The 22,916-nt window shown below is 39.6% G+C and overlaps 1 protein-coding gene across 2 annotated transcripts in view; it reads right to left on the bottom strand.

Annotated features, from left to right (window-relative positions):
- Positions 1 to 1,407: 1,407 nt before the first annotated feature.
- The window catches only part of Vav3 (vav guanine nucleotide exchange factor 3), a 341,908-nt gene continuing 320,399 nt past the window's right edge, over positions 1,408 to 22,916 (bottom strand). Inside the window, exons 26-28 of one of the 2 annotated variants that reach the window (XM_059266122.1) lie at positions 6,498 to 6,581; positions 4,132 to 4,283; positions 1,408 to 3,538 (exon numbers count right to left, since the gene is read on the bottom strand). In XM_059266122.1, the coding sequence (XP_059122105.1) occupies positions 3,497 to 3,538; positions 4,132 to 4,283; positions 6,498 to 6,581 (278 nt within the window). In that variant the 3' untranslated portion in view covers positions 1,408 to 3,496. The remainder of the gene's footprint in view (positions 3,539 to 4,131; positions 4,284 to 6,497; positions 6,582 to 22,916) is intronic. The other variant, XM_059266121.1, reaches the window with a different exon arrangement.

Below are 22,916 nucleotides of genomic sequence, written 5' to 3'. Positions count from 1 at the left end.
AATAGGAGGAAATCAGTCCCAAAAGCAGGCAAAGAGTCAGAGACAGCCCCTGCTAATACTGTTAGATGTCCTACAAGAACACCAAGCTACACAACCACAACATCTATGCAGAGGACCTAGGTCAGAACCATACAGGCTCCCTGATTGTTGGTTCAGTCTCTATGATGCCCATGAGCCCTGGTTAGTTGATTCTGGGGCCATTTTCTTGTGGTTCCCTTGACCCCCTTGTCTCATATAATCCTTCCTACCCCTCCTCCACAGGATTCCTCAGCTCCTCCTAATGTTTGGCTGTGGGTTTCTCTATCTGCTCCCATCAGTTGCTGGATGAAGCCTCTCTGATGGCAATTATGCTAGAGACCAAGATTTTTTTTTGAATACCTACTATGTACCAGAGCCCATACAAATAGCATTTTTTCATATGATGTCTCTTCTTCAGCTCTCATTATAATCGTTATTATCATAAATGAAGAAACATCTGTTCTGGAGAGTCAGTGGCAGAGCTAGGGTTTGAACCCACAACTAATTAGTGCAAAACCTCTGTCTTCCTATAACACCAGTTCATTCAATTCCTTTTCCAGTGGGATTCATTTAGACCCTACAAACTTTCCACTTCAATCTAATAAATGAGCCTGAATTGTGTCTAAAGAATTAAAGAGTTAGTATAGCAACTACCCAATTGTTTACTTCATATTGACAGTGATAATGATGATGACCAAACTTGTCTCTGCATAAGAGGAGTTTCAGGGACTAGGAGGAGCCGGATAAATTGGAATTCTGTACATATTTTAAACTATCTGGATCACTGTTTAATATCAAATGCTTTTTCTTGGAACTGCAAGCTTCAAAACACTCCTAAATTTTCTCTTTCCTTACAAAGTGTGGCAGTATGGTGCAGTGGTTATACTGGCCACAGCCAGCTGCCCCATCTCTTGTCACACGCTTACTAGCCATGTGGCCCCGGGAATGTTGTAACCTACTAACATGCCTCTGTTTTCTCATCTGAAAACATAGATGAGAGGAGCTAATGAGGCAGTTTTAACTGCACATAAGGGCTTTAGAACACCAGGTAGCACCTCACCGACATATGGAATAGATGGTACTGGTAAATACTGTGTTTATCTTAAGATTTTTTTTTTCATAGACTTGATAGCAATCCTGAGCTAATCACACTAAAATCAGGGTTAATACTCCTTTGATAATTATGAGGTTGTTGTATGTCTTACAGGACCATACAAAGGAAAGAATCTTCAACACTCAAGAAACTGTAGATTATCTGCAAAAAATGCAGAAGACCTTGGGTTCTATCCCTAGCACCACACATGTACACACATTCATGTGCCCCCCCCACACACACGTGCAGCACACACGTGCATACATATACACACAAAAATAAAAAGAGACAAATCCTCTTAATGCAAGTATTAACTATTTTATTGACATATTTACAAAATATTACAAAGTAAAATACCATTCCAATTCACCATATTACACAGGGGCTACAGACAGGCAAGACAAAGTCCACGGAAAACATTTACTTCTGTCTTTGGTATTAGAAATCTACACAGCTTGTGGCATTTAAAATCTCCAATACAAAGTACTAAATGTAGACACAGTTGCCATTGGTGATGTCATGAAAAGAGGCTCTTCTGTCCTCTGCTATGAAACTCTGAGGCCAATGAAATGCAACAGGAAGACCACATACCGCTTGTGAGGCATGGAGTCTATTGACTGAAATAAACAATACATGCTACAATACTGTCCACAGGAGCCTTTCAGTCTGTGGGAAGCTGTACTCTCCAGAGCGACACTTGCTGACAGTGACAGACAAAACATCCCCGAGACACAGATAAGACTTTCTGGGTAGGAATCCATTCCAAGAGTAGACCTTGCCAGCACAAGTTGACTGTACATATGTTTTATAAAATACATTTTCATGACCATTTACACATATACAAAAGCTTAATTGTTCTAAAACACAATCACAGTTTACATAATCTGAGGTAAAGATCTTGGGTCTATTTAAATAAGAAGTTCTAGCCACCAGGGGTCTCTTGGAGGGAGATGTGTCCATTGAACAAGTTCTGGCACTCATGTGAGCTGGGAGAGGACAGGCTGTCACAGCCCTTTCATGTCAGAGGTGACCAAAAAATCTGGTAGGAGAAGCTTCTAGATCATGTCTACGATAAAAATACTTATATTTTTCCTCCAAGCAGGAACACTTTCTGAATCTTGTCAGAACACAGCTACTGCTATGAAAGAGATATTCTACCATGGAAAGGGCCAAGTTAGCATTTTAACTTGACTGCCTCAAATAGGGACTCCATGCATCTCAGGAGGAAGCTACTTAGACCCCTTACAGAACACAGTGAAGGCTTTGTGAAAGAAACGCACGGCAAAATGGATCTCACTACCTATTAAGACATGGCTAGAATGGCTTCAGAAGGGAAAAAAGAGGTTCCAGGAGAACACTGGTGTCTTTCCTTCTCTCTTAGAAACAATGGACTTTTCCTTCCCAAATCCTCAATAAAGCTCTTTTGTGCTACTATTAAAAAAATAAAAAAGAATGGAAATTGGAAAATAAGCCCTGGATCTTTCCAAGGGGAAGGGAAAGGTTCGTGTTAACAGTATTGCTGCTCTACAAGGATGTCCTATGGATTACAGCCCTGGATATGTCTCTGTAAACACCTCCACCTCACTGGGATTCCTGGCAACTAAGCAGGACCTGCCTAGCCAAGCTCCCTTTGTCAAGCATGACATTTCCAAAACACCCTATGAAATCATGAAAGTTGTGAGGCTTTAATACAAAGACACTTCCTTTCATGTGCTTTTCTTTTTCTTCTTTATAAAGAAGTGTGGAAATACAATCAGGACATCAAATAAATAATTAAAACCCCCTCTGTAATTTATCACTTACGATGCAAACCTGAGCATGAGCCGCTTTCATTTGATCGCAAGTAACATCTGGGGATAAAAGTGTTTGCCAGGCAATGAGTCACCTGTTGAACAATTTAAGACAAGAAATGCTGGATCTTTCCAGCAAGCTGGATCATTCCCAGATGGCAGAACTCTACTTTTTCTTCATGCTGGGAAAAAGCAAAATTAAACTTCTGTTTCTTTGTATCATCAAAAGCTGTAAGAACAAAGTAAATATGCATGAAACGTTTCCTAATGGCTGGCATCCATGGTGCCTGACCCAATGAAGTAGGAGAACCCTGACCTGATGTATTTGCAGGGCTCTTTGGGGAAGAAAAGCTTTTGGTTTTGCCCCGGTCCCTGACAATGACAGACTGGCAGGCTGTTTCTTGCACTGCTCTAGGCAAGCCATTAATCTGTCAGGACCAGCATCTTTAGAAATCCCAGCATTAAGACTAAGGAGAAAAAAAGAAGGGAGGTGTTGAGCAGCCAGAAATGCTGCTTTCTAAATACTTCAGTTAACTCATAACACAGTGCAGGCTTCTCTTTATCCCTTCTTGGAGATTTTGGTGCAGGTGGGACCTTACTCATCTTCTTCTACATATGTGGATGGAAACCAGCCCACCTATGAAGGAAAACAACCAACATATCAACACCTCTGCTGCTTCAAAGGATTCTACAGACAGAATTTTCCTCATTTTCCTAACACTCTAATTAAGCTGGGGTTTTATGCCCACTGTAGGTGAGGATGATTGGCTTATCAGCTAGAATAGGCCTCATAGAGACAGTGATAGCAACTAAGGAAGAAAATAAACTTAAACAGAGTTCTAATCCACTAGAACACAAACTAATACACAAATGAGGGCAATATGGGGCTCAACACCATGATTCCCACCTCTGTTGTAGGACAAGATGTATTACAGAGGTACTCTATCCCATTCTTTCCAAGTGGGAGCAGGAGCTTTTAGAAATGCTTGGCGCTCCATATAAACTGCATGCTTTGGCACTTAGCTTCTGAAAAAAATCTGAAATGCTCCTCAAGTCTTCCCACTTGTCAGGCCCGTACATTATTGACCCAACTCATTTTAAACAAAAATGCATGCCCCAGTCTCTGGCAGCCAGGCTCCTGAGAGGAGAAGTTCTACCACAGGAGAGCTGCCAGTGACTGTTCAGCCTTTACACTCATGAAGAACCAACACATTCATAGGGACAACTCACCCTGCCATTGACTTCTCCTCTCCACCAGCCATTTGCACTCATCTTTGTGTAAATCTTCACCATGTCCCCTTTCAATAAGGAGAGTTCCCGCATATCTCTTGCACAGAAGTCATACCGAGCGACGGCAATGCCCAGTACTTTGGGACTTAGCACTGTAAAGAAACAATGCAGAGTCTGAGTCAGTGTGCAGTTGGTTGCAGCCAGCCATCAGAACCTCATCAGACCATTGCTATTGGTGCTATCAAATGCAGAACTGCGACTTCATTGCAGATTAGTGATAATGATAGTGGAGTTTGAACACAGCACAATTGCTGTTTCAATCCAATCAGATGTGAGCAAGTTCACTCCAGACACTTAAATAACCACTGTTCTGCTTTTGACGCTCTTAAGAAAAGCTTTTGTAAAGCTAAAGTCCACCTGGCTAATAACTTAAATGACTTTGTGAATAAATTTGAGATAACTTTAACATAAATTTGCAACTGAGGGCACTGTACTCTGATTCTCACTAGAACCTCTGAAGTGAAGCTTCTGTGGTTTTTACCCGGTAACTTCTTTGGCTAAACTTGGAGCAACTGAGTTCTGGGCACTGATGAAAGTGTGTCAAATTAACATCATCATGTCTAAGTAAGCTGTACCCCCACCCAAGCCAAGCTTTTTATGTTTAAACCATCCAGGGATGAACTCAATTATTGTTTCATATAAAATTTTCATATATGTGAAGATGTGAAACAGTTTTCATTGAAAGAACACAAAATCCTCTTTTCATGGATGTTTACTGCAATGTCTAATCAAAATCCAGGCATAAAAGTACCATGTCTTCTTCTCCTTTGTTCAGTATTTCCTCTTTCTTTTTTCTTCTTTCTTTCTTTCTTTCTTTCTTTCTTTCTTTCTTTCTTTCTTTCTTTCTTTCTCCCTTCCTTCCTTCCTTCCTTTCTTTCTTTCTTTCTTTCTTTCTTTCTTTCTTTCTTTCTTTCTTTCTTTCTTTCTTTCTTTCTTTTTTTAATGTCCTAGGTGGCAGGAGAGGAGTCTGCCCTGTCTGAAAGGGAAACTCCATTCAGGCTAAATGTGATTTTTGGTCTCCAGTGCTTCATAACAGGCTTTTAGTAATGTTTCCACCTGTTGTTCTGTGGGGGTCATAAAGTGTTTTCAATTATATGTGCACTGATTCTGAGAATCACTCACCAGAGATTGGTGGGACTTTATAAATCTTAAATGGTAAAGGAACTTAAGTGTAAGAAAAAGCAACAAATGGAAACACCATCCATCTGTATTATAACAGTTCCCAGTGCTCAGGTAGCTCATAATGACCCATGTTACCCTGGAAAAGTCCATCCACTTGGCAACAGGGACCTCAGGCCTATCATTCATGGCTTTATAATGACAGCCTTTTTTTAAGTCTCCAGGTGTCCATCATAAGATAAACGAAAGGCAATACTGTAGATTTCAGAACTGTAAAGGGAGTAAAAATAGGTCATTTTATTTTACCATTCAGGACACAAACCACTTTAATGGTTTCCTTACTGAAAATGGTCCCATTGCCAAGGCACTGTTCTTAAAGTCAGTGCACATAAAAACACCCCTGTGATGGAGAAACCCAATTGTAGACTTAACTGTGTGACCTTGCACAGGCCTCTCAACCCCTCTAGGCCACATTTTTCTCATCTATAAAATGAAAGGTTTGTACTAGCTGACTTCTAAGGTCTATTTCAGAATTCTATGTTCTGTTGGGACTTACAGGTTAATTTTTAAAAAACCCACAAGAAAACGTACTTTATCTAGCCTCAGTGCCATATAAATAGTCATTTAACTCTCCAGGTAACAAGAGAAATTCAGATCACAATGCCTGGACACCAGGTAAAGAGCTGTAGAAATGGTGGACAAGGGTCATCATTTTAAGAAATGCATACTGAATCTTATGCTTCTGTTTGGAGGGGAAGTTGAGAGTTTGGGGCCCTTTTTATTTTCTTCATGGAAATGAGCAAACACTGATTTTTTCTCCACTATGATTTCCAGTCCTCAGAAAAGATGGATGATTTTTCAGAGTATTTCATCTCCTTTTAAATTTCCATTCCCTGACCCATTTCCAACCTCTCTGAATGGAGACATGATGCAATATAGGATGACATATTGAAACTTACAGCTAACACACACACACACACACACACACACACACACACACACACACACACGGAATGTCATGGCAAATAATGACTCTATGGTGGAGAAGAATGAAATACACAGTGACAATGGAACTCTGGGAATTGTGCTTGAGATGTATTTACATGGGAAGCCATACACAGAAGCCCAATCATTGCATTTGCACACAGAAGCGAGCTGTAGAGACATATAAAAGCAGAAAGCAGTACCTGACCAGAAAGGAGTGGAGGAAGGGGGAACAAAGCTGTAGTCTGGAGGAGTTACAAAAGAAAAGCCACAGAACAGAGGAGGGGCTTAGAGAGGGAAAGAAAAAGAAGCAAAAGAGCATTTAAGAGTTGGCACAAAAACCTCTCAATACAATGACTTTGTTGTTTGTAATCACAAGAAAATTGTCACATCCAAATTGCAATACCAAGCTGTGCTTCTTACCCACTGTTCTCCTGTCACCATTTCTGAATGAAAAACATGCCAGACTTTTACATTTTGATTGACAGTAGTTCTGCAATTCAGAGCTGTCTATCATTTTATAGGCAAACAGCAAACCCACTCCATGTTGCCACCCGAGCCCCATCCATCCAAATATGGCTTGGTTCCCATTTGTTACAATAACAGGAAGGAATATTTATTGATATAAATATGTTCCTAATCAAAAACAATATGAATAAGTAAGAGCTTACAAAAACAGTACAGATAAGAGCCTATAGGGCTGTGTCAATGACACATAAAGACACCATGGAAAATCCAAGACATTTGTTAAGTTAAATTCAGACAATTTCTTAAGACTTTCCCTTCCCTCAATCAAGCATGCATATCACAGCTTATTTTCAATAGAGAAAAATACAATTAGAAATGAAAGCCACCTTGAATCTTATCCTGGAAAATCAAGTTGAGGGGGGGTACAACAAAGATACTGGAAATTGTGCACTCATTATTTTTTGTTGTTGTTGTTCACTATATGGCATCAATAAGAGTTGATTGTATTCATTGTCAAGTAGTCCTGAAGTGTTAGTTACTGTTGCACAATAAGTTAAGTATATCAATAGTTTAAGTCATTACAGTAAACAAGAGGAAGACACTGATGCTCTCTTTCTTTTGCATCTGAGAAAATCTGGATTCACATATGGCTTTATGGTCCTTATTCTTAACCTCAGCTGCACAACTCTTTTCAATGAACACTGTGGCTCACACACCTCTAACATTTAACTTGCTGATTCCATGGTTCCATGAGAACAGGCAAGGAAGACCTGGGTTATAATCTTTATTCATATATTTATTTTCCCTTTCATCCATTTAGTAGACAGTTAAATTCAACTATGTTCAGCCAGCAGGAAGAGTTCATTTCCCCATCTCCCTTACATTTTGGTAAAACTATATAGTCCTGACCAAAGCTATTAAAAGCAAAAACATCATGAAGCAACTCTTGGGATCTTTCCTTTTAGAGTATTCTGTCTTGCTTTCTGATATGTGCAAGTTGCCATTTTAGTCCATAAAAAGGGAAAATATTACCTCAAGGAAGATAGAGAATGAACTCAAAGGAAGCTGAATTATTAAGATTCTTTGGAGCACAGGTAACCTGTCCTTTTGGCTAACTCTGAGCTATTTCTACGTTTTTATAGGCTAGAGAAATAAACTGACTTTCCTGATTAAGACAATAGTTTTGGATTTTCTGTTACTTGTATCTAACCTAAAACATTATCATCAAAGGTGTAATAAAAAATGGGTTGAGCAAACTGGGATGAGACAGTATGTCTTTCCATATACCTCTCTTTAGGGAGTTGCCTAATGCTACAAGCCAGTACTGTTATCTGAAAGTGGGCTCTCTAGGATCCCAACAGCCGCAGTGACCTACTAAGTTTATTATCAGACTCCAGACAAGCAAACTGGCTGAGGGAATTGTGAGGAGTTCAGTTGTTCTTGAAATCATTGACTGTGAAGCCCTCATACACACAGGGAACGATGTCTGACTCTCTTGTGTCATGAATGGTCTCACATTTTTTTTCTATTCCATCTGCTTGTTCAGTTAAAAAAAATACACTGCTACATGCCATCACAGTTAATTTTATAATATGATAAGTTCAATTACCACTATGCAATATAAATGACAATTCATTCTGTCTGTCTGTCTGTCTGTCTGTCTCTGTCTCTGTCTGTCTCTGTCTCTCTCTCTCTCTCTCTCTCTCTCTCTCTCTCTCTGTGTGTGTGTGTGTGTGTGTGTGTGTGTGCATGTGGTATGATGTATGAGTGTGCATGTATACAGAAAACAGAGTTTTGTCCTGCTATCTATCACTCTTCACCTTACTCCCCTGAGATAGGGTTTCTCACTAAACCTGGGACTACGGTGCAGTCAATTAGCAAAGTCCATCAGTCCTTATGTCTCTGTCTCTAACAGCATCAGGTTTGCAGGCTTATATGTGGCTGGCCACACAGTCTTTTAGGTCAGTGCTAGGGATCTGAACTCAGGTCCTTGTGCTTGCATACCAAGTGCTCTGACCCACTGAGCGATCTTCCCAGCCTCTTGTTTTTACCCTCTGGAGGTCATGATGTACCCTCTGCCAGAGAGAAGAGAGGACGACATTTCTAATAAAGTAATCAGCCCATAACTAATCTCACTAAGGACAAACACGTGGTGTCAAAATTGCTAGACTCCTATCCCTTGTCTGTGAGAACTTAGATTAGAAGCCATGTTCTACACGTTGCACTGACAAGTAATGGGATTTTTTTTTCCCTTGGACTGTTTTCTATTTGATTCCTTCTCTGGTCCAATTCCATTCATAAAAAAGAGACTGCATTTCTCAAAAAAAAAATCTAATGAAAGTAATATAAGCTAAGAGCTAAGAGTGAAATATTACAAGAGATAACTTATCTCAAAAGGGAAGAAATGAGAAATCAATGACAATAGAATTAAGTGCCATTTAAATAACTTCAACAGTAGGTAGACAAATTAAACAGATAACCAGTCTACAATCAGAAAATCTAAAATGTTTGAATATAGGTAATGGTTTACCAAAAAATGTGAGTCTACATCTACAGGACTGTAGTGGGTTCTCGCTTTCTCTTATCTAACCTGAAGTACCTTAAAATTATTTGTATTACAATCAAGTAGGTAGAATTCAAAACTTCTTCAATTAGATCTAAAATAGTATAATTCTAGGACACTGGAGGGACAGCACGGTGGCTCAGAGCACTCACAGCTCTTGCAGAGAACCCAAGTTTAGTTCCTGTCTGTCACATTGAATAGCTCACAACTGCTTAGAGTGCCAGCTTCTAGGGGACTGACATTGTCTTCTGGCCTCCAAGGGCCCCACATCTATATGTAAATACCAGCAAACATACATACATACACATAATTAAAAATAAATGAAATAAAATGGTATATTCCTCCCTTCTACTGGCTCTGTCATGCTCATTTACTGCCCTGATTAATATAACAGGTTCTTAGATAGACCTTGGCTCTCTTAGCTCCATCCTGTGACTTCAAACATTTTCAATGACATTACTCCGAAGACCAGCATAACCTCAGATTTCGCTTGTCAAAAACTAAACTTACCATCTTCCCATTTTAACTCTGCTGGCTAGTTTTCTATAATCGACATAGCTAGAGTCAGTTTAGAGAAAGGAATCTCATGTCAGAAAAACGCCTCTACTGGACTGGCCTGTGGACAAGGCTGGGGTACATTTTCTTAGTTGGTGATTGATGTGAGAGGGCCCAGCTCACTGTAGATGGTGCCACCCAGGGTGATGGTCCTGAGTGCTACAAGCAAGCCAGGAGGAGCCAGTCAGTAAGCAGCGTTCCTCCATGGCCTCTGTACCAGTTCCTGCCTCCAGGTTCCTGCCTTGAGTTCCTGCCCTGACCTTCCTCAGTGATGATAGAATGCAAACTGTAAGATACAGTAAACCGTTTCTTGGCCAGGTTACCTTCGGTCATGGTGTTTTATCATATCAGCAGAAATCTGAATTAAGATAGAAATCTAAGAAACCTACCTTTTTTTTTTTTTTTTTTTTTACTTTCCATGACTTCACTTTTGTGACAACCTTGCAAAATCATACACTGTTAGGCTCTTCCTATCCAACCTCTACATAGAGTATCCTCTGCCTTTGTGATAGCAGCTTAATTATTCCTCCCATAGTTCTGAGCTTAGCTATCCCAATCCAGGTACATATGCCATGCTAACCGCAAACAGCCTCCAACTTGCTTCTTGCTTTCAACTGTTTTCTTTTTTCAACATTGCCTCCCGGCTACTCATCCCAAATGTAGATTCTCTCATCAATTTGCTAAAATTACGAAGTTCAAACTCTTGAGTGGAATCACATGACGATTTATTAGATTGGTTTCTCCCCCTTTTCTAACCAAACCTTTTAGAAAGTTCACGTATGCATTCTTTTTCCTGGACCAGCTTCCTACTTCCTTGTGGCTTTCAGCTACATTTCCAACTGAGGACTTTTGGTTTATTCTAGAATATTTCTCCTGACCCTGGGCTCCCTGGTTCAAAAGCCTACATCAGAGCCTTCCCAAGATCCATGACAACCAACTCAGGTTCTATTTGCCCTTTGTTGTCCTCTCCTAGCCATCTGGTGGGCATTCAGTCGTGTGACAGCACTTCTGGGTTCTGCTGTTTAACATCTGCATATGTAGCCCCACTTAGACATGAGTCCTGGAAGGCACAGACCAGTTCTGCATCCCCCGCAGGATAGGCCTCAGTGCTGTACAACACCTCCCACCCGACAGACAAGCATCTTAGCCGGGTGTTTGATTATGTGGTTCTGTATGTCTCTACTTCCTATTGTCTGAGCGCATGTTTCACTCACTCAGCTGCTCAGTAGGACTTCCAAGAAAAAAAAAACTGGCAAAACATAAAGGAAAGAAAGTAAAATCTACTCAGACTCTATTCTCTAGGCTTTCCAAGGAAAGCAGTGGCATTCCTACAATAACTACTCTTCTGAGATGTTGAGCAGCTATTAAACACCAACGTCTCATGGTATGAACCATACTGTTTGCCTGAGGACTCTTTTTAAAGTAAAAGGTTAATCAGTTTCTTCTGCCACTGCATATATATCTCTCAGCCAAGCCTTTTAAGGGTTGATAGGGATGATTTCCACTTCTCTGTGCAATGTAGCATGATTTATGGTTGCCACTCTTTCTATATGTCAATTTTCTCTGCCTCTGGGTCCTTGATTCTTTCAGGCTATAAAATCAGCATTTGAATGTCCTGGCACCTACTGAAGATAACATGCTAAGCTAGGAAAGTATGCATTCAACTCTAGACATGAGTAATGTCAGAGCTGGGCATCTGATAATATATTCTTTAGAGTGATTTAAGTTATAGACTGTGTTTACCTCCACACTAGAAAGATATACATCTATCTCTACACACATGCACAGATGAAAAGTTTCTTCATTAAATTTACCCTATCAGACATTATTAAGACACCTTAGCACAGGAGTCACTGGCAGGGGCATGTCCTAGAACAGGATTAGGAAGAGCCTAGGAGAAGTGACATCCAAATGGGAGTGTTGATGGCTGTCACCTCCTGGACTCTCCTTTCACTGCCTGTTTATCATCACAGGCAGCCTCCCCACTCATACTTCTTTATTTTGGGAGCTCCTAGAGGAGTCTCTGCCACTCATGGCTGTGTACATGTACACAATATGAAATCAACAATGAGTTCCTTTTCAGTGGCATGGTCATTGGTTAGGTGCATGCTTCAATTAAGGCCTATTTTCTTTCTTTTTTCAAACATTTCCAACCTCACATCAGCACAAAGGACAACCTTCCTTGGTGAGACCTTGGAGGAGGGTTGTTTGACATATGCATAACACCTAACTGTTACTGGGACATTCATGGAACATTGTTATCAAATGAATGATTCAGTTTAGTGGTATAATGCTTGCAATTACAAAAGATGAAGAGTATAATAACACTACTTATCAACATTTACAAGTTCAACAAATATAGACTGAAGTGCTAGAATTCTCTAGCAGAAACCAAAGATATCTGTTAATAAACTGGGAATGGCATACATGTGCATAGCCATAATAACTGAGTGGCTAGTCACTAGCAGATATCATATGGTTCTGAGTCTTGACTGGGAAGATAAAGGCAAAGAACACAGAACTATTTTAATTTAAAGGAAAAAGAAATACAAAAGATCAAGTTAACAGGAGAATTTTTAAAAAGTTCAATGACTTGATATCTGATCTATATTTTTGCTATCAAGGTAACTAAGAATTGCTTTACAACATTGTAGTTTGCCTTGACCAAGCTACCAATGCTCATGTGCAAGTCAAAGTGTATTCAATTTATAGTAACATTGAAATTAGAAACAAAATTCAATCAACACTTTTCTTAAGGGTTTGTGTTATCAAGTCATGCACTAATTTTTGAACTAACACCTAATTATCCATTACCTATTTTACAGACCTTTTCCTTAAGTGTTTGTTAATTATTCTCTGGTACCTGAGATATCATCTAACACTTTCAGTTTTAACCAGCACATAGATTCACATTAATTTACATAACACAAATGCTTACATAGCAAACATTGGGCCAGTGTATTCATCAAGACAATGATGTGTGCTTACTGCCCAGCAGTGGCCTAGAGGGTTCCCCAAAGCCTTGAATCCCTAAGTGAGAGGCTTTGATGAACTGTCCTGGAAGTTGGATTTTTTTTTTCCAAGATTGTGTACAGATGGCCTGACAGCAGAAAACATGCTGAGAATTTAATGAATGCTTAATTTAAATTTGTTATCCTTACCCTGATTTTATTTTAGAACACCGATATTGTTTTGTGGACTTTCAGTAATATCCAATGATGTATTACCAAATATCTATTTTTTTACCTATCTCAAAGAAAACAAACCCAAAACTTCTTGCTTACTTGGTTATATATTTTATGTCTTATTGCTGGAAAAAATAGGGATAATTCACATGAGTTTCATTTAATTGAATGCTGACATCTAAGTGAACAAATCTCTGTGAACACAAAATTTAAAGATACAACAAAGAAAAGTTATGTGTGAGATTACTGTAAGAACTGAACAGTTGCATGTTATTCAATGCTCCACCATGCAAAGATATAGTCAATTAACAAGAAAAGAAGCACAGGGTCTTCCCAATCATTATTGGAAATAGGACAGTTGACACCACCTTGGGGATTCAGATTATTTATAGGCATATATTTTCTGGTCATTTGGATTGGATTCTAAATTCATGTTCTCTAAAAAAATAACTGGCTGATATTTCTTAAACTGTTAAGGTACAAGGACTACACTAAGATACTTAAGAAGATAAAACGAACATTCAGAGCCGCTGACTTCAGAAGAGCTTACAAGTTATTGAAGAAACAAATTCATATGGAAATTATATACAAATATGAAAAGACTCCACTTCAGAGTGAGAGTCTATGGCAGACGCCAGGCTTCATGGAAGTCAGAAAACAAAATAAAACCCTCCAATCTCTTAGCCATCAGATTCAAAATCCTAATGTCATACTCAAGTCTTCTCTTAATGTTCCACTTCACATCTGATATATCAAGTTTGACTGGATCATCTTCAAAATCTGTCACCCAAGTGACTGTATTTTGGTCCCAGTCAATGTCACCTTCACCTGGATGCCAGCTGAACCTCCTAATGTGTCTTCATCTTCCTTTGTTTTCCTAGACCATTCTTCCTGTGCTCTTTTCATCACAGAAACCAGAACAATGCTGTTAAAACTTGAAGTCAGACGAGCTTTCTCTTTTGTTTAAATTCTTCCAAAGGCTTCCCATTTTCTTCCAAAGTCAAATTTAAAGCACTGTAGGACTTCACAGGGTCTAGCCTTCCCTACTTCTTGCACCTTGTTTCCTAATAGTCTTCCTCTCGCTCTGCTGGCATTGCTTATGTCATATATGTTCTGCCTATGTACCTTCTATTTCCTCTCTTACACTCCTGAGTGTCTTTACACGAATGTGATCTTTACATTGGACCCTTCCCTGGCATGCTGTAAACCCATGAACATAAATCATGGCCCCATGTAATGAGAAAGAAAACAGAGTTTATTGTAGGAACAACATACAACTTAAAAACAACTGGCTGACATTGATCAAATTGTGAAGGTAATTTAGGAAGTAGAGAGAGCATAACGCCCTAACCTCCCATTGTTCTCAGTAACTCTTAAGTCAGCACAAATGATCTATACACTCAGTGACTAAAGTTTTAGGTTTTAGTTGCTCTATAGACAGATAGGGTGTGAGAATATTTATAGGAACTTATAATGAAGAGAATCTTCTGGTCACATGAATGGCCTTGTTAGAAAGGAGGGCTTTAGGGCTAGTAGTTGGTGTCAGCCTGGTCAACTGGTAGAATAAGAACTGCTAATCCATCGTTCTGTATCACAGCTAAAGGATCTCTAATTTTGCTCAATACCCAACCATCCCAGTTAAAACCCCAAACCATTCTCTAGCTCATTGAGCATCATTACCTTGTTATGTTACTTTTCCAGAGCAATTCTCAATTTCTAACACTATATAATTCTTTTCCAACCCATTGTTTGTCTTTCCTACCAGCATATAAACTCCACAAGGGCTGATGTTCATCTGTTCACTCACTGCTTTATATACCCAGCAATTTAGATAGTGCTTGCTCTAGAGCAGGGTCATGATGAGGACTGGATGGAAGATCCATGGAGAGAGATATTGAACAAGATATAATAACTACAGAGAAGATAAAACAAGTTCTTGGGTTAATTCAAGTCTGCAGAACTATACTCTTTAAGGACATAAGGGGATAAAAGATAGGGGAAATTAATTGGAAAATAGTGACATAGTTTTTGTTATTATTTTTTGTTTGGATTATTTTGTTCTTTGGTTTTATTTCTTTGTGTAAATAGGCCTACTATATAGCCCTAGCTAGCATGAAATTGGTCATATAGACCAGGCTGGCCTCAAATTTATGGTGGTAGTCCTCCTGCCTCAGCTTATTAAGTGCTGAGATTACATTCACACACCACCATTTCCAGGGAAGAATGACTTCTGCACTGGGGAAAATTAGTAAACAAGTCAAATTATACCAAAATGTATTGTGCAAAGTTCTGATAAATTGGAGTGTATTCTTAGAACAGCACCCAGGATGGTTAGATAATTGATAGTTACTCACATGATAAGGGGTAAAATAAATATTTAAAGAAGGGTAGGAGAAGGATATACAGTAGGGAAAGGAAAACAGCATACCTGATGAATAGGTTGCGGTATTTATTTTAAATACATAGATGACTTCACAGTATGTTCTGAGGTTAGCATAGTACAGTGGGGAAATAGATATTATGTATTTGTCATAGTTGAAAAAATAGCTATAGTAGCTCTACTGAGCCATATTTATGGTTAATGTCAGGAAAAAATTTTGTTCAAGATAGAAGGTGAATGATTTGTGTGATAGTTCTAGCAAAGACTGATGACCACCTTCTAAGAACGCAATGAAAGGCATTTGTTCAAAAAGTTCCCTGCAGAGCTGATGAGGCTGGCAAGTTTGAGGTGCCTAGATCCTGGGAGAACTCTGCAGCATTCAGACTTACTGTTAAGGCATTAGGCTGTATTGTGTAACACCCAAAAGGTGTGTATACTACAGAGTTAGCTGTAAACAGATAAGTGCTGAATGTGAGAAAAAATGAATGAAGGAAAAAGAGGGACAAATGAAAACTCCGGCTGATGGTCTACTCACATTCTAAATGCTGACAGGACCAAAGAGAGGTGCAGGGTTAATTTCTGTTGTCATGTGTGAACTTAGAACTCAGTAGCCTAAGTACTGTATCCGTGGAATAGATCAAGCCAGAAAAAAGCTCTCAGTATTGACTTGGAAAGCTAGAACCCTGATGAAATTATTTAGAAAGAAAAATGATTTTCTCAATTTAGATAAGTGTGCATATTTTCTAGGCAAGACCTACTAGACAAATAAATCCTTGAATCAGGGCTATCACACAAGTGCAATCTATTCAATATGGGATGATTACATGTATTAGCTACATTGAGGTCAATTTTTAATTTAGAAATAAGACTTCTAAGATTGGACATGGCTAAGATAAGAACTGCTAAGAATGTAAGTACTGCTTTTTGAGCCATGAAATATTAAAAAGATAGCTTTGAATGAGGTTATCTAAATTTGTTGACTTTAAGTCTGTAAGCCATTTTCTTATGGGATCCCAGAAGTGATGACTAATTTTTGGAGCCATTACCCTTAGAACACAAATGTTTTAGAGCAGCCAGTGAAGCTCTTGAAATGCTTAAATAAAAAGAGGAGCCCAGGATGCCCTGATCATAATGATGCACAGTTTTGGTTGACTAGTTGCTTGAGAACTGAATCATCTGTGGATATCACAGACATGTGAAGGAGGAAAGTAAGAAAATGTCAGGAGAATGATCCAATTAACTTATCCCATAGTGTACACAGTGAGAGAGCTGAGCTGAAACCCAGGAAGTAGGGGACCAAAGTACCCAGGGAAAGTAAAAGGGCTTTACCAGTGTTTTAAATTTGTCAAATGAGGCTAACACAAAATTTCACACTGGGCATCAGCGTGGAACATATGGAAGTGGTGTCAGGAACAGCAGTAGTGACTGCAAGAGCCAAAGCATCCAATGCTGCCCACGTGCCAGACAGTCCTCCAAGTGCTTCACACCTACTGACGCTTGTAAGGAGCAGAGCATCAGATTTAGATACCAAGAGGCAGTGTTGTGTGGTGAGATGAACTAGGAAACTCTAAACAAACTCTTTCCTCTAAGGCAGTGGTTCGGTTCTCAACCTGTGGGTTGAGACTTCTTTGGGGGTCGAATATCAGATATTCTGTATATTAGATATTTACATTACAACTCATAACAGAAGCAAAATTACAGTTATGAAGTAACAAGAAAATAATTTTATGGTTGGAGTCACAACTTGAGGAACTGTCTCAAAAGGTTGCAGCACTGGGAAGGTTGAGAACCACTGTTGTAAGGAACTATGTAGGATGAATTTCTAATAGGTCTTTTAATAAAAACCTGGAACCAGAATATTGGGGTAAATGCTGAAAAATCAGAGAGAAAAAGGAACAAGTCACAGCTACCACCTCTTACTTCACCAACTCCTTAGCCTGAAAAATCCTCAACCGATAGGCCTCTAGCCAAAAGAGCTTCCTCACCTGAAAGGGCTTCAGCTGAAAAAGCCTCTAGCTGAAAGGGATGCTTCTGCTGAAAAGTCTTAGTTCCTGTCTCCTCACACCTTATAGAACTTTCTCTGCCAAGTCATCACTTCCTGGGATTAAAGGAGTGTGAGCTTCCCAGTACTGGGATTAGAGGTGTATGCCACACTGCCTGGCTCGGTTTCTCCCCTAGACTGAGTCCATCTCATGTAGTCCAGGGTGGCTTTGAACTCACAGAGATCCAGAGGGATCTCTGCCTCCTGAGTGCTAGGATTAAAGGTGTGTGCCACCACTGCCTAGTCTCTATGTTTAATCTTGTGGCTTGTTCTGTTCTCTGATCTTCAGGCAAATTTTATTAGGGTACACAATCTATCACCACAGGACTACACCAAGCTTGCATCATTCTGTGGAGACTTGATTGACAGGGCAAACCTTTCATAGTGTTTTGTGTTTGTTTTTGTTTTTGTTTTGCAGGGCTGGAGGCTTGTGGAATACTTCACTGAAGATGTTAATATAATGTATATAAAAGAGTATCGATAATGTCATGTTCTATTAATTGACACATTTTGAAGATCAGATAGGATTCTCTGGTTCTCACATTCTACACTGAGTACTTCAGGCCCTGTTTCAGACAGCTGGCTCTGCAGAGATGCTTGAAAACATGCCTTGGTTCACAGTGCTTCCTCTCAAGAGGAGGGTGCATTTCATGGTGGCAAAGCTGTAACCCGCTGAAAGTACCTCACTGATGTGAAGCCCATTTCTCCAAGAATGCCCATCTGCAGCATTTGGCCTGTCAGCACCGATGTTTCAAAGTCTCTTTATTATCCATTGAAACAACGAAAGTGGAAATTGGTTTGGTAAATTTTAGATAAATTTTAGGTAAATAGTTAAAATCAACACAATGAGATTACCATGGGTCCAGCAGTCTCCCCCTCCCCCATATAAAGATATTTCCAGTCTGATTGTGGAATATGATTTCACTTTAAAAAAAAAAATGAGAGGTCTTTGTAGATGTTACCAACCGTCTAGGGAGGGCCTTAAATTCAATGGCAACTGCCTTTCTAAGTGAAAAGACAAGGACATACAGAAGGGAGAGGGGAAGATGCCCCAGATTCGAATGGCACATCTATACATCAAGGAATACCAAGTATTGCTCAGCCATCCAGAGCCACAGACACATGCATAATACTTAGACTTTAGCCACTGTGCCTCTGGAACACACAGTAATTTTTGATTGTTGTTGTTGTTATTGTTGTTTTTTCCTTAAAGTCATTGTGTGGTAATTTTTATTGCTGTCCTAGGAAACTAATATGAGGTTAAAACTAATATTAAGGTTATCAGAATAAAATTAGATATCAAACACAAATGACCAGTGGAAAGATGACAAAAGATTGAGCATAAAATAACGCAATCATAAGATGAGAGTGGGTGAATATGGTCATGTTGAATTAGAACAGCAGAAAGCTCAACTATTTTAAGTGTCTATTTAAGGAGCTTAAAAGAATATTATCCTTTACTGTGTTGCAATATAACTAATAAAATTGTCAGACTTTTTCAGGAATAAGACAGCTATAATACACAATATTGAGATTAATAAACACAAGTGGTACAGATGTCATATAAAGCAGTTTAGCACCTTCACAAAGCTACTCTGCTGTGGCATTGTTAGAGCACAACACCTCACATGATGCTTTAAGTTTATCTTAAATGACATTTTTCAAAAAGTCTTGCTCTGTACCCACAGGCTGAATATGCCCTTCCTACTAATGCCACATTAGCTTATGCTCTTTGGCCTCAGAAGCCTAACTGAATTCTATGATTACCTTATTTGTCTTTTGTGTGTTTCCATTTCCCAGACTGTCTTATTTATTATGTAGCTCCAGCATCTAGCACAAGGATTGGCACATGGTTAAGTGTTAAATATTTGTTGAGTATAAGAACAAATAAACAGATGTAATGAGATCCCAGCAAGGCTTTACTTGTGAACCACTCAGTGTACAGGTGTTCTACAAATCAGTGATTAGGTTCCTCTGCATCTGGAGCTAGTGAAAAATAGATCCTGCTACCTTCCTGTGATTCCTTTGGACATGGCCAGTAGATAGGGTTCTCTGGACATCAACCATTTTTAATTCTAAAATAATTCATTTAGGAAAGAGACTAGAACAGCACAAATACATCTCATATACTCCATCCATAGTACCCAAATACTAACATCTTCCTATGTTTGCTTTGCCAGTCTATGCTTGTTTTTGAGCCATTTGAATACACACTGGAGACATAACACATTTTTACTGTCAAATACTTCAGTATGTTCTTCCTACAAAGATATTCGCTGTTCTAGCCACAGCACAATTATCAGAAGCAGAAAATTGTGCTGATATAATCTAGCTAGTTAATATATAGGATAAATGCAAACTCCACTAATTGACCTAATCGTGCCCTTTATAGCAACATAAATGATAGCACACACAAAATGTGCTGCCTGCCTCATCAGAATTCTACCCATGCTCTGCCGGTATCATATCTCTTTGTTTTGTTTGTCTTTGATCTGAAATGCATCATCAGACTTTGCCCTTAATTACTTTGACATTTTTACAAACCCAGACTGATTCTTTGTTAATGCCTTTCAATTCCTGTTTGTCTGATGCTTCCACGTGGCCAGACTGAGATTATGCAACTGCAGAGCGGGGACCATCAAAGTGGTCCAGGTTAATAGCACATTTCTGGTGATACTAACTCGGATCACTTGGTTAAGATGTTGATGTTTTTCCTTTTATACTTGGTAAGTCATCATGAGAGAGACTTTTGCCTTATATAACTATGGTCACTAATTTAAAAAAAATGCAACTATATTCTGGTACTGACCTAATTCTCCATAAATATGAATTGGCAAAATGTTTAAGGTTTGATTTGGGGTCACAAACTAGGAAATCCTGTACTTCTGCTAGCGTAATGATCCATCAGAATTACACTCCACCACCTCCTCCCATGCATACAAAGAAATAAAATTAGGATGGGATTTCTCAAAGAACATGATACAGTTTCCAATCTCATTCTCCATTCTTTGGATGAGAAAGCTGAGGTTCAAACTGGATAACTTTCTTAAGAGAACAGGCCTGAAAATAACTAAATACTCATTGTAGAGTACAAAAGACAAAAGCCATTTCAGTGCCCTTCAAACATACAGGTGTACAGATACATCTAAGCCAATCAAAGGCAGGTTGCTTGGGGCTATTTGGGAATTTTGTGGGATTCTTTTTTTTTTTTATTTATTTATTTATTTATTTATTTTTTTTTAATTTTTATTTTGCAATACAATTCAGTTCTACATATCAGCCACAGATTCCCTTGTTCTCCCCCCTCCCGCCCCCCTCACCTTCCCCCCAGCGCGCCCCCCATTCCAATCTCCTCCAGGGCAAAGCCTTCCCCACAGACTGAGATCAACCTGGTGGACTCAGTCCAGGTAGGTCCAGTCCCCTCCTCCCATGCTGAGCCAAGGGACCCTGCATAGGCCCCAGGTTTCAAACAGCCAACTCATGCAATGAGCACAGGACCCGGTCCCACTGCCTGGATGCCTCCCAAACAGATCAGGCCAATCAACTGTCTCACCCACTCAGAGGGCCTGATCCAGTTGGTGACCCCTCAGCCATTGGTTCATATTTCATGTGTTTCCGTTTGTTTGGCTATTTGTCTCTGTGCTTTATCCGACCTTGGTCTCAACAATTCTCTCTCATATAAACCCTCCTCATTCTCGCTAATTGGACTCCCAGAGATCCACCTGGGGCCTAGTCATGGATCTCTGCCTCCAGATCCATCAGTAGTTGGATGAGGTTTCTAGCACGACAATTAGGGTGTTTGGCCATCCCATCACCAGAGTAGGTCAGTTCGGATTGTCTCTCGACCATTGCCAGCAGTCTCTTGTGGGGGTATCTTTGTGGATTTCTGTGGGCCTCTCTAGCACTTTGTTTCTTCCTATTCTCATGTGGTCTTCATTTACCATGGTCTCCTATTCCTTGTTCTCCCTCTCTGTTTTTGATCCAGCTGGGATCTCCCACTCACCCAAGCTCTCTTTCCCTCGACCCTCGCCCTTCACTACCCCCACTCCTGTCCAGGCTGTTCATGTAGATCTCATTCCATTTCTCTGTCGTTGGGCGATCCCTGTGTCTTTCTTGGGGTCCTGTTTTCCAGGTAGCCTGCCTGGTGATGTGAGTAGCAGTCCAGTCATCCTTGTTCCACATCTAGTATCCTGTTATGAGTGAGTACATACCATGTTTGTCTTTCTGAGTCTGGGATACCTCACTCAGGATGATTTTTTCTAGATCCATCCATTTGTCTGCAAACCTCATGATGTCATTGTTTTTCTCTGCTGAGTAGTATTCCATTGTGTATATGTACCACATTTTGTTTATCCATTCTTCAGTTGAAGGGCATCTAGGTTGTTTCCATGTTCTGGCTATTACAAACAACGCTGATATGAACATAGCTGAACAAGTGCTCTTGTGGTGTGGTTGAGCATTCCTTGGGTATATGCCCAAGAGTGGTATAGCTGGATCTTGGGGGAGATGGATTCCCAATTTTCTAAGAAATCGCCATATTGATTTCCAAAGTGGTTGTACAAGCTTGCATTCCCACCAGCAGTGGAGGAGAGTTCCCCTAGCTCCACATCCTCTCCAGCATAAGGTGTCTTCAGTGTTTTTGATCTTAGCCATTCTGACAGGCGTAAGGTGGTATCTCAGAGTTGTTTTGATTTGCATTTCCCTGATGATTAGGGATGTTGAGCAATTCCTTAAATGTCTTTCAGCCATTTGAGTTTCCTCTGTTGAGAATTCTCTGTTTAGTTCTATAGCCCATTTCTTAATTGGACTGTTGGGCATTTTGATGTCTAATTTCTTGAGTTCCTTATATATTCTGGATATCAGTCCTCTGTCAGATGTGGGATTGGTGAAGATCTTTTCCCATTCTGTAGGCTGTCGCTTTGCTTTGTTGACCGTATCCTTTGCCCTACAAAAGCTTCTCAGTTTCAAGAGGTCCCATTGATTGATTGTTTCTCTCAGTGTCTGTGCTACTGGTGTTCTATTTAAGAAGTGGTCTCCTATGCCAATACATTCAAGACTACTTCCTACTTTCTCTTCTAGCAGGTTCAGAGTAGCTGGATTTATGTTGAGGTCCTTGATCCACTTGGACTTAAGTTTTGTGCACGGTGATAGATATGGATCTATTTGCAGCCTTCTACATGTTGATATCCAGTTTTGCCAGCACCATTTGTTGAAGATGCTTTCTTTTTTCCATTGTGCACTTTTGGCTTCTTTGTCAAAAATTATTTGTTCATAGGTGTGCGGATTAATATCAGGGTCTTCAATTCGATTCCATTGGTCCACATGTCGGTTTTTATGCCAGTACCAAGCTGTTTTTATTACTGTAGCTCTATAGTACAGCTTGAAGTCAGGGATCGTGATGCCTCCAGAGGTTGTTTTATTGTACAGGAT

Source organism: Peromyscus eremicus, chromosome 6, assembly GCF_949786415.1.
Source record: "Peromyscus eremicus chromosome 6, PerEre_H2_v1, whole genome shotgun sequence".
NCBI classification, from domain to species: domain Eukaryota; kingdom Metazoa; phylum Chordata; class Mammalia; order Rodentia; family Cricetidae; genus Peromyscus; species Peromyscus eremicus.
Note: the sequence above shows the minus strand (reverse complement) of the source record. Positions and strands in the feature narration are given on the sequence as shown.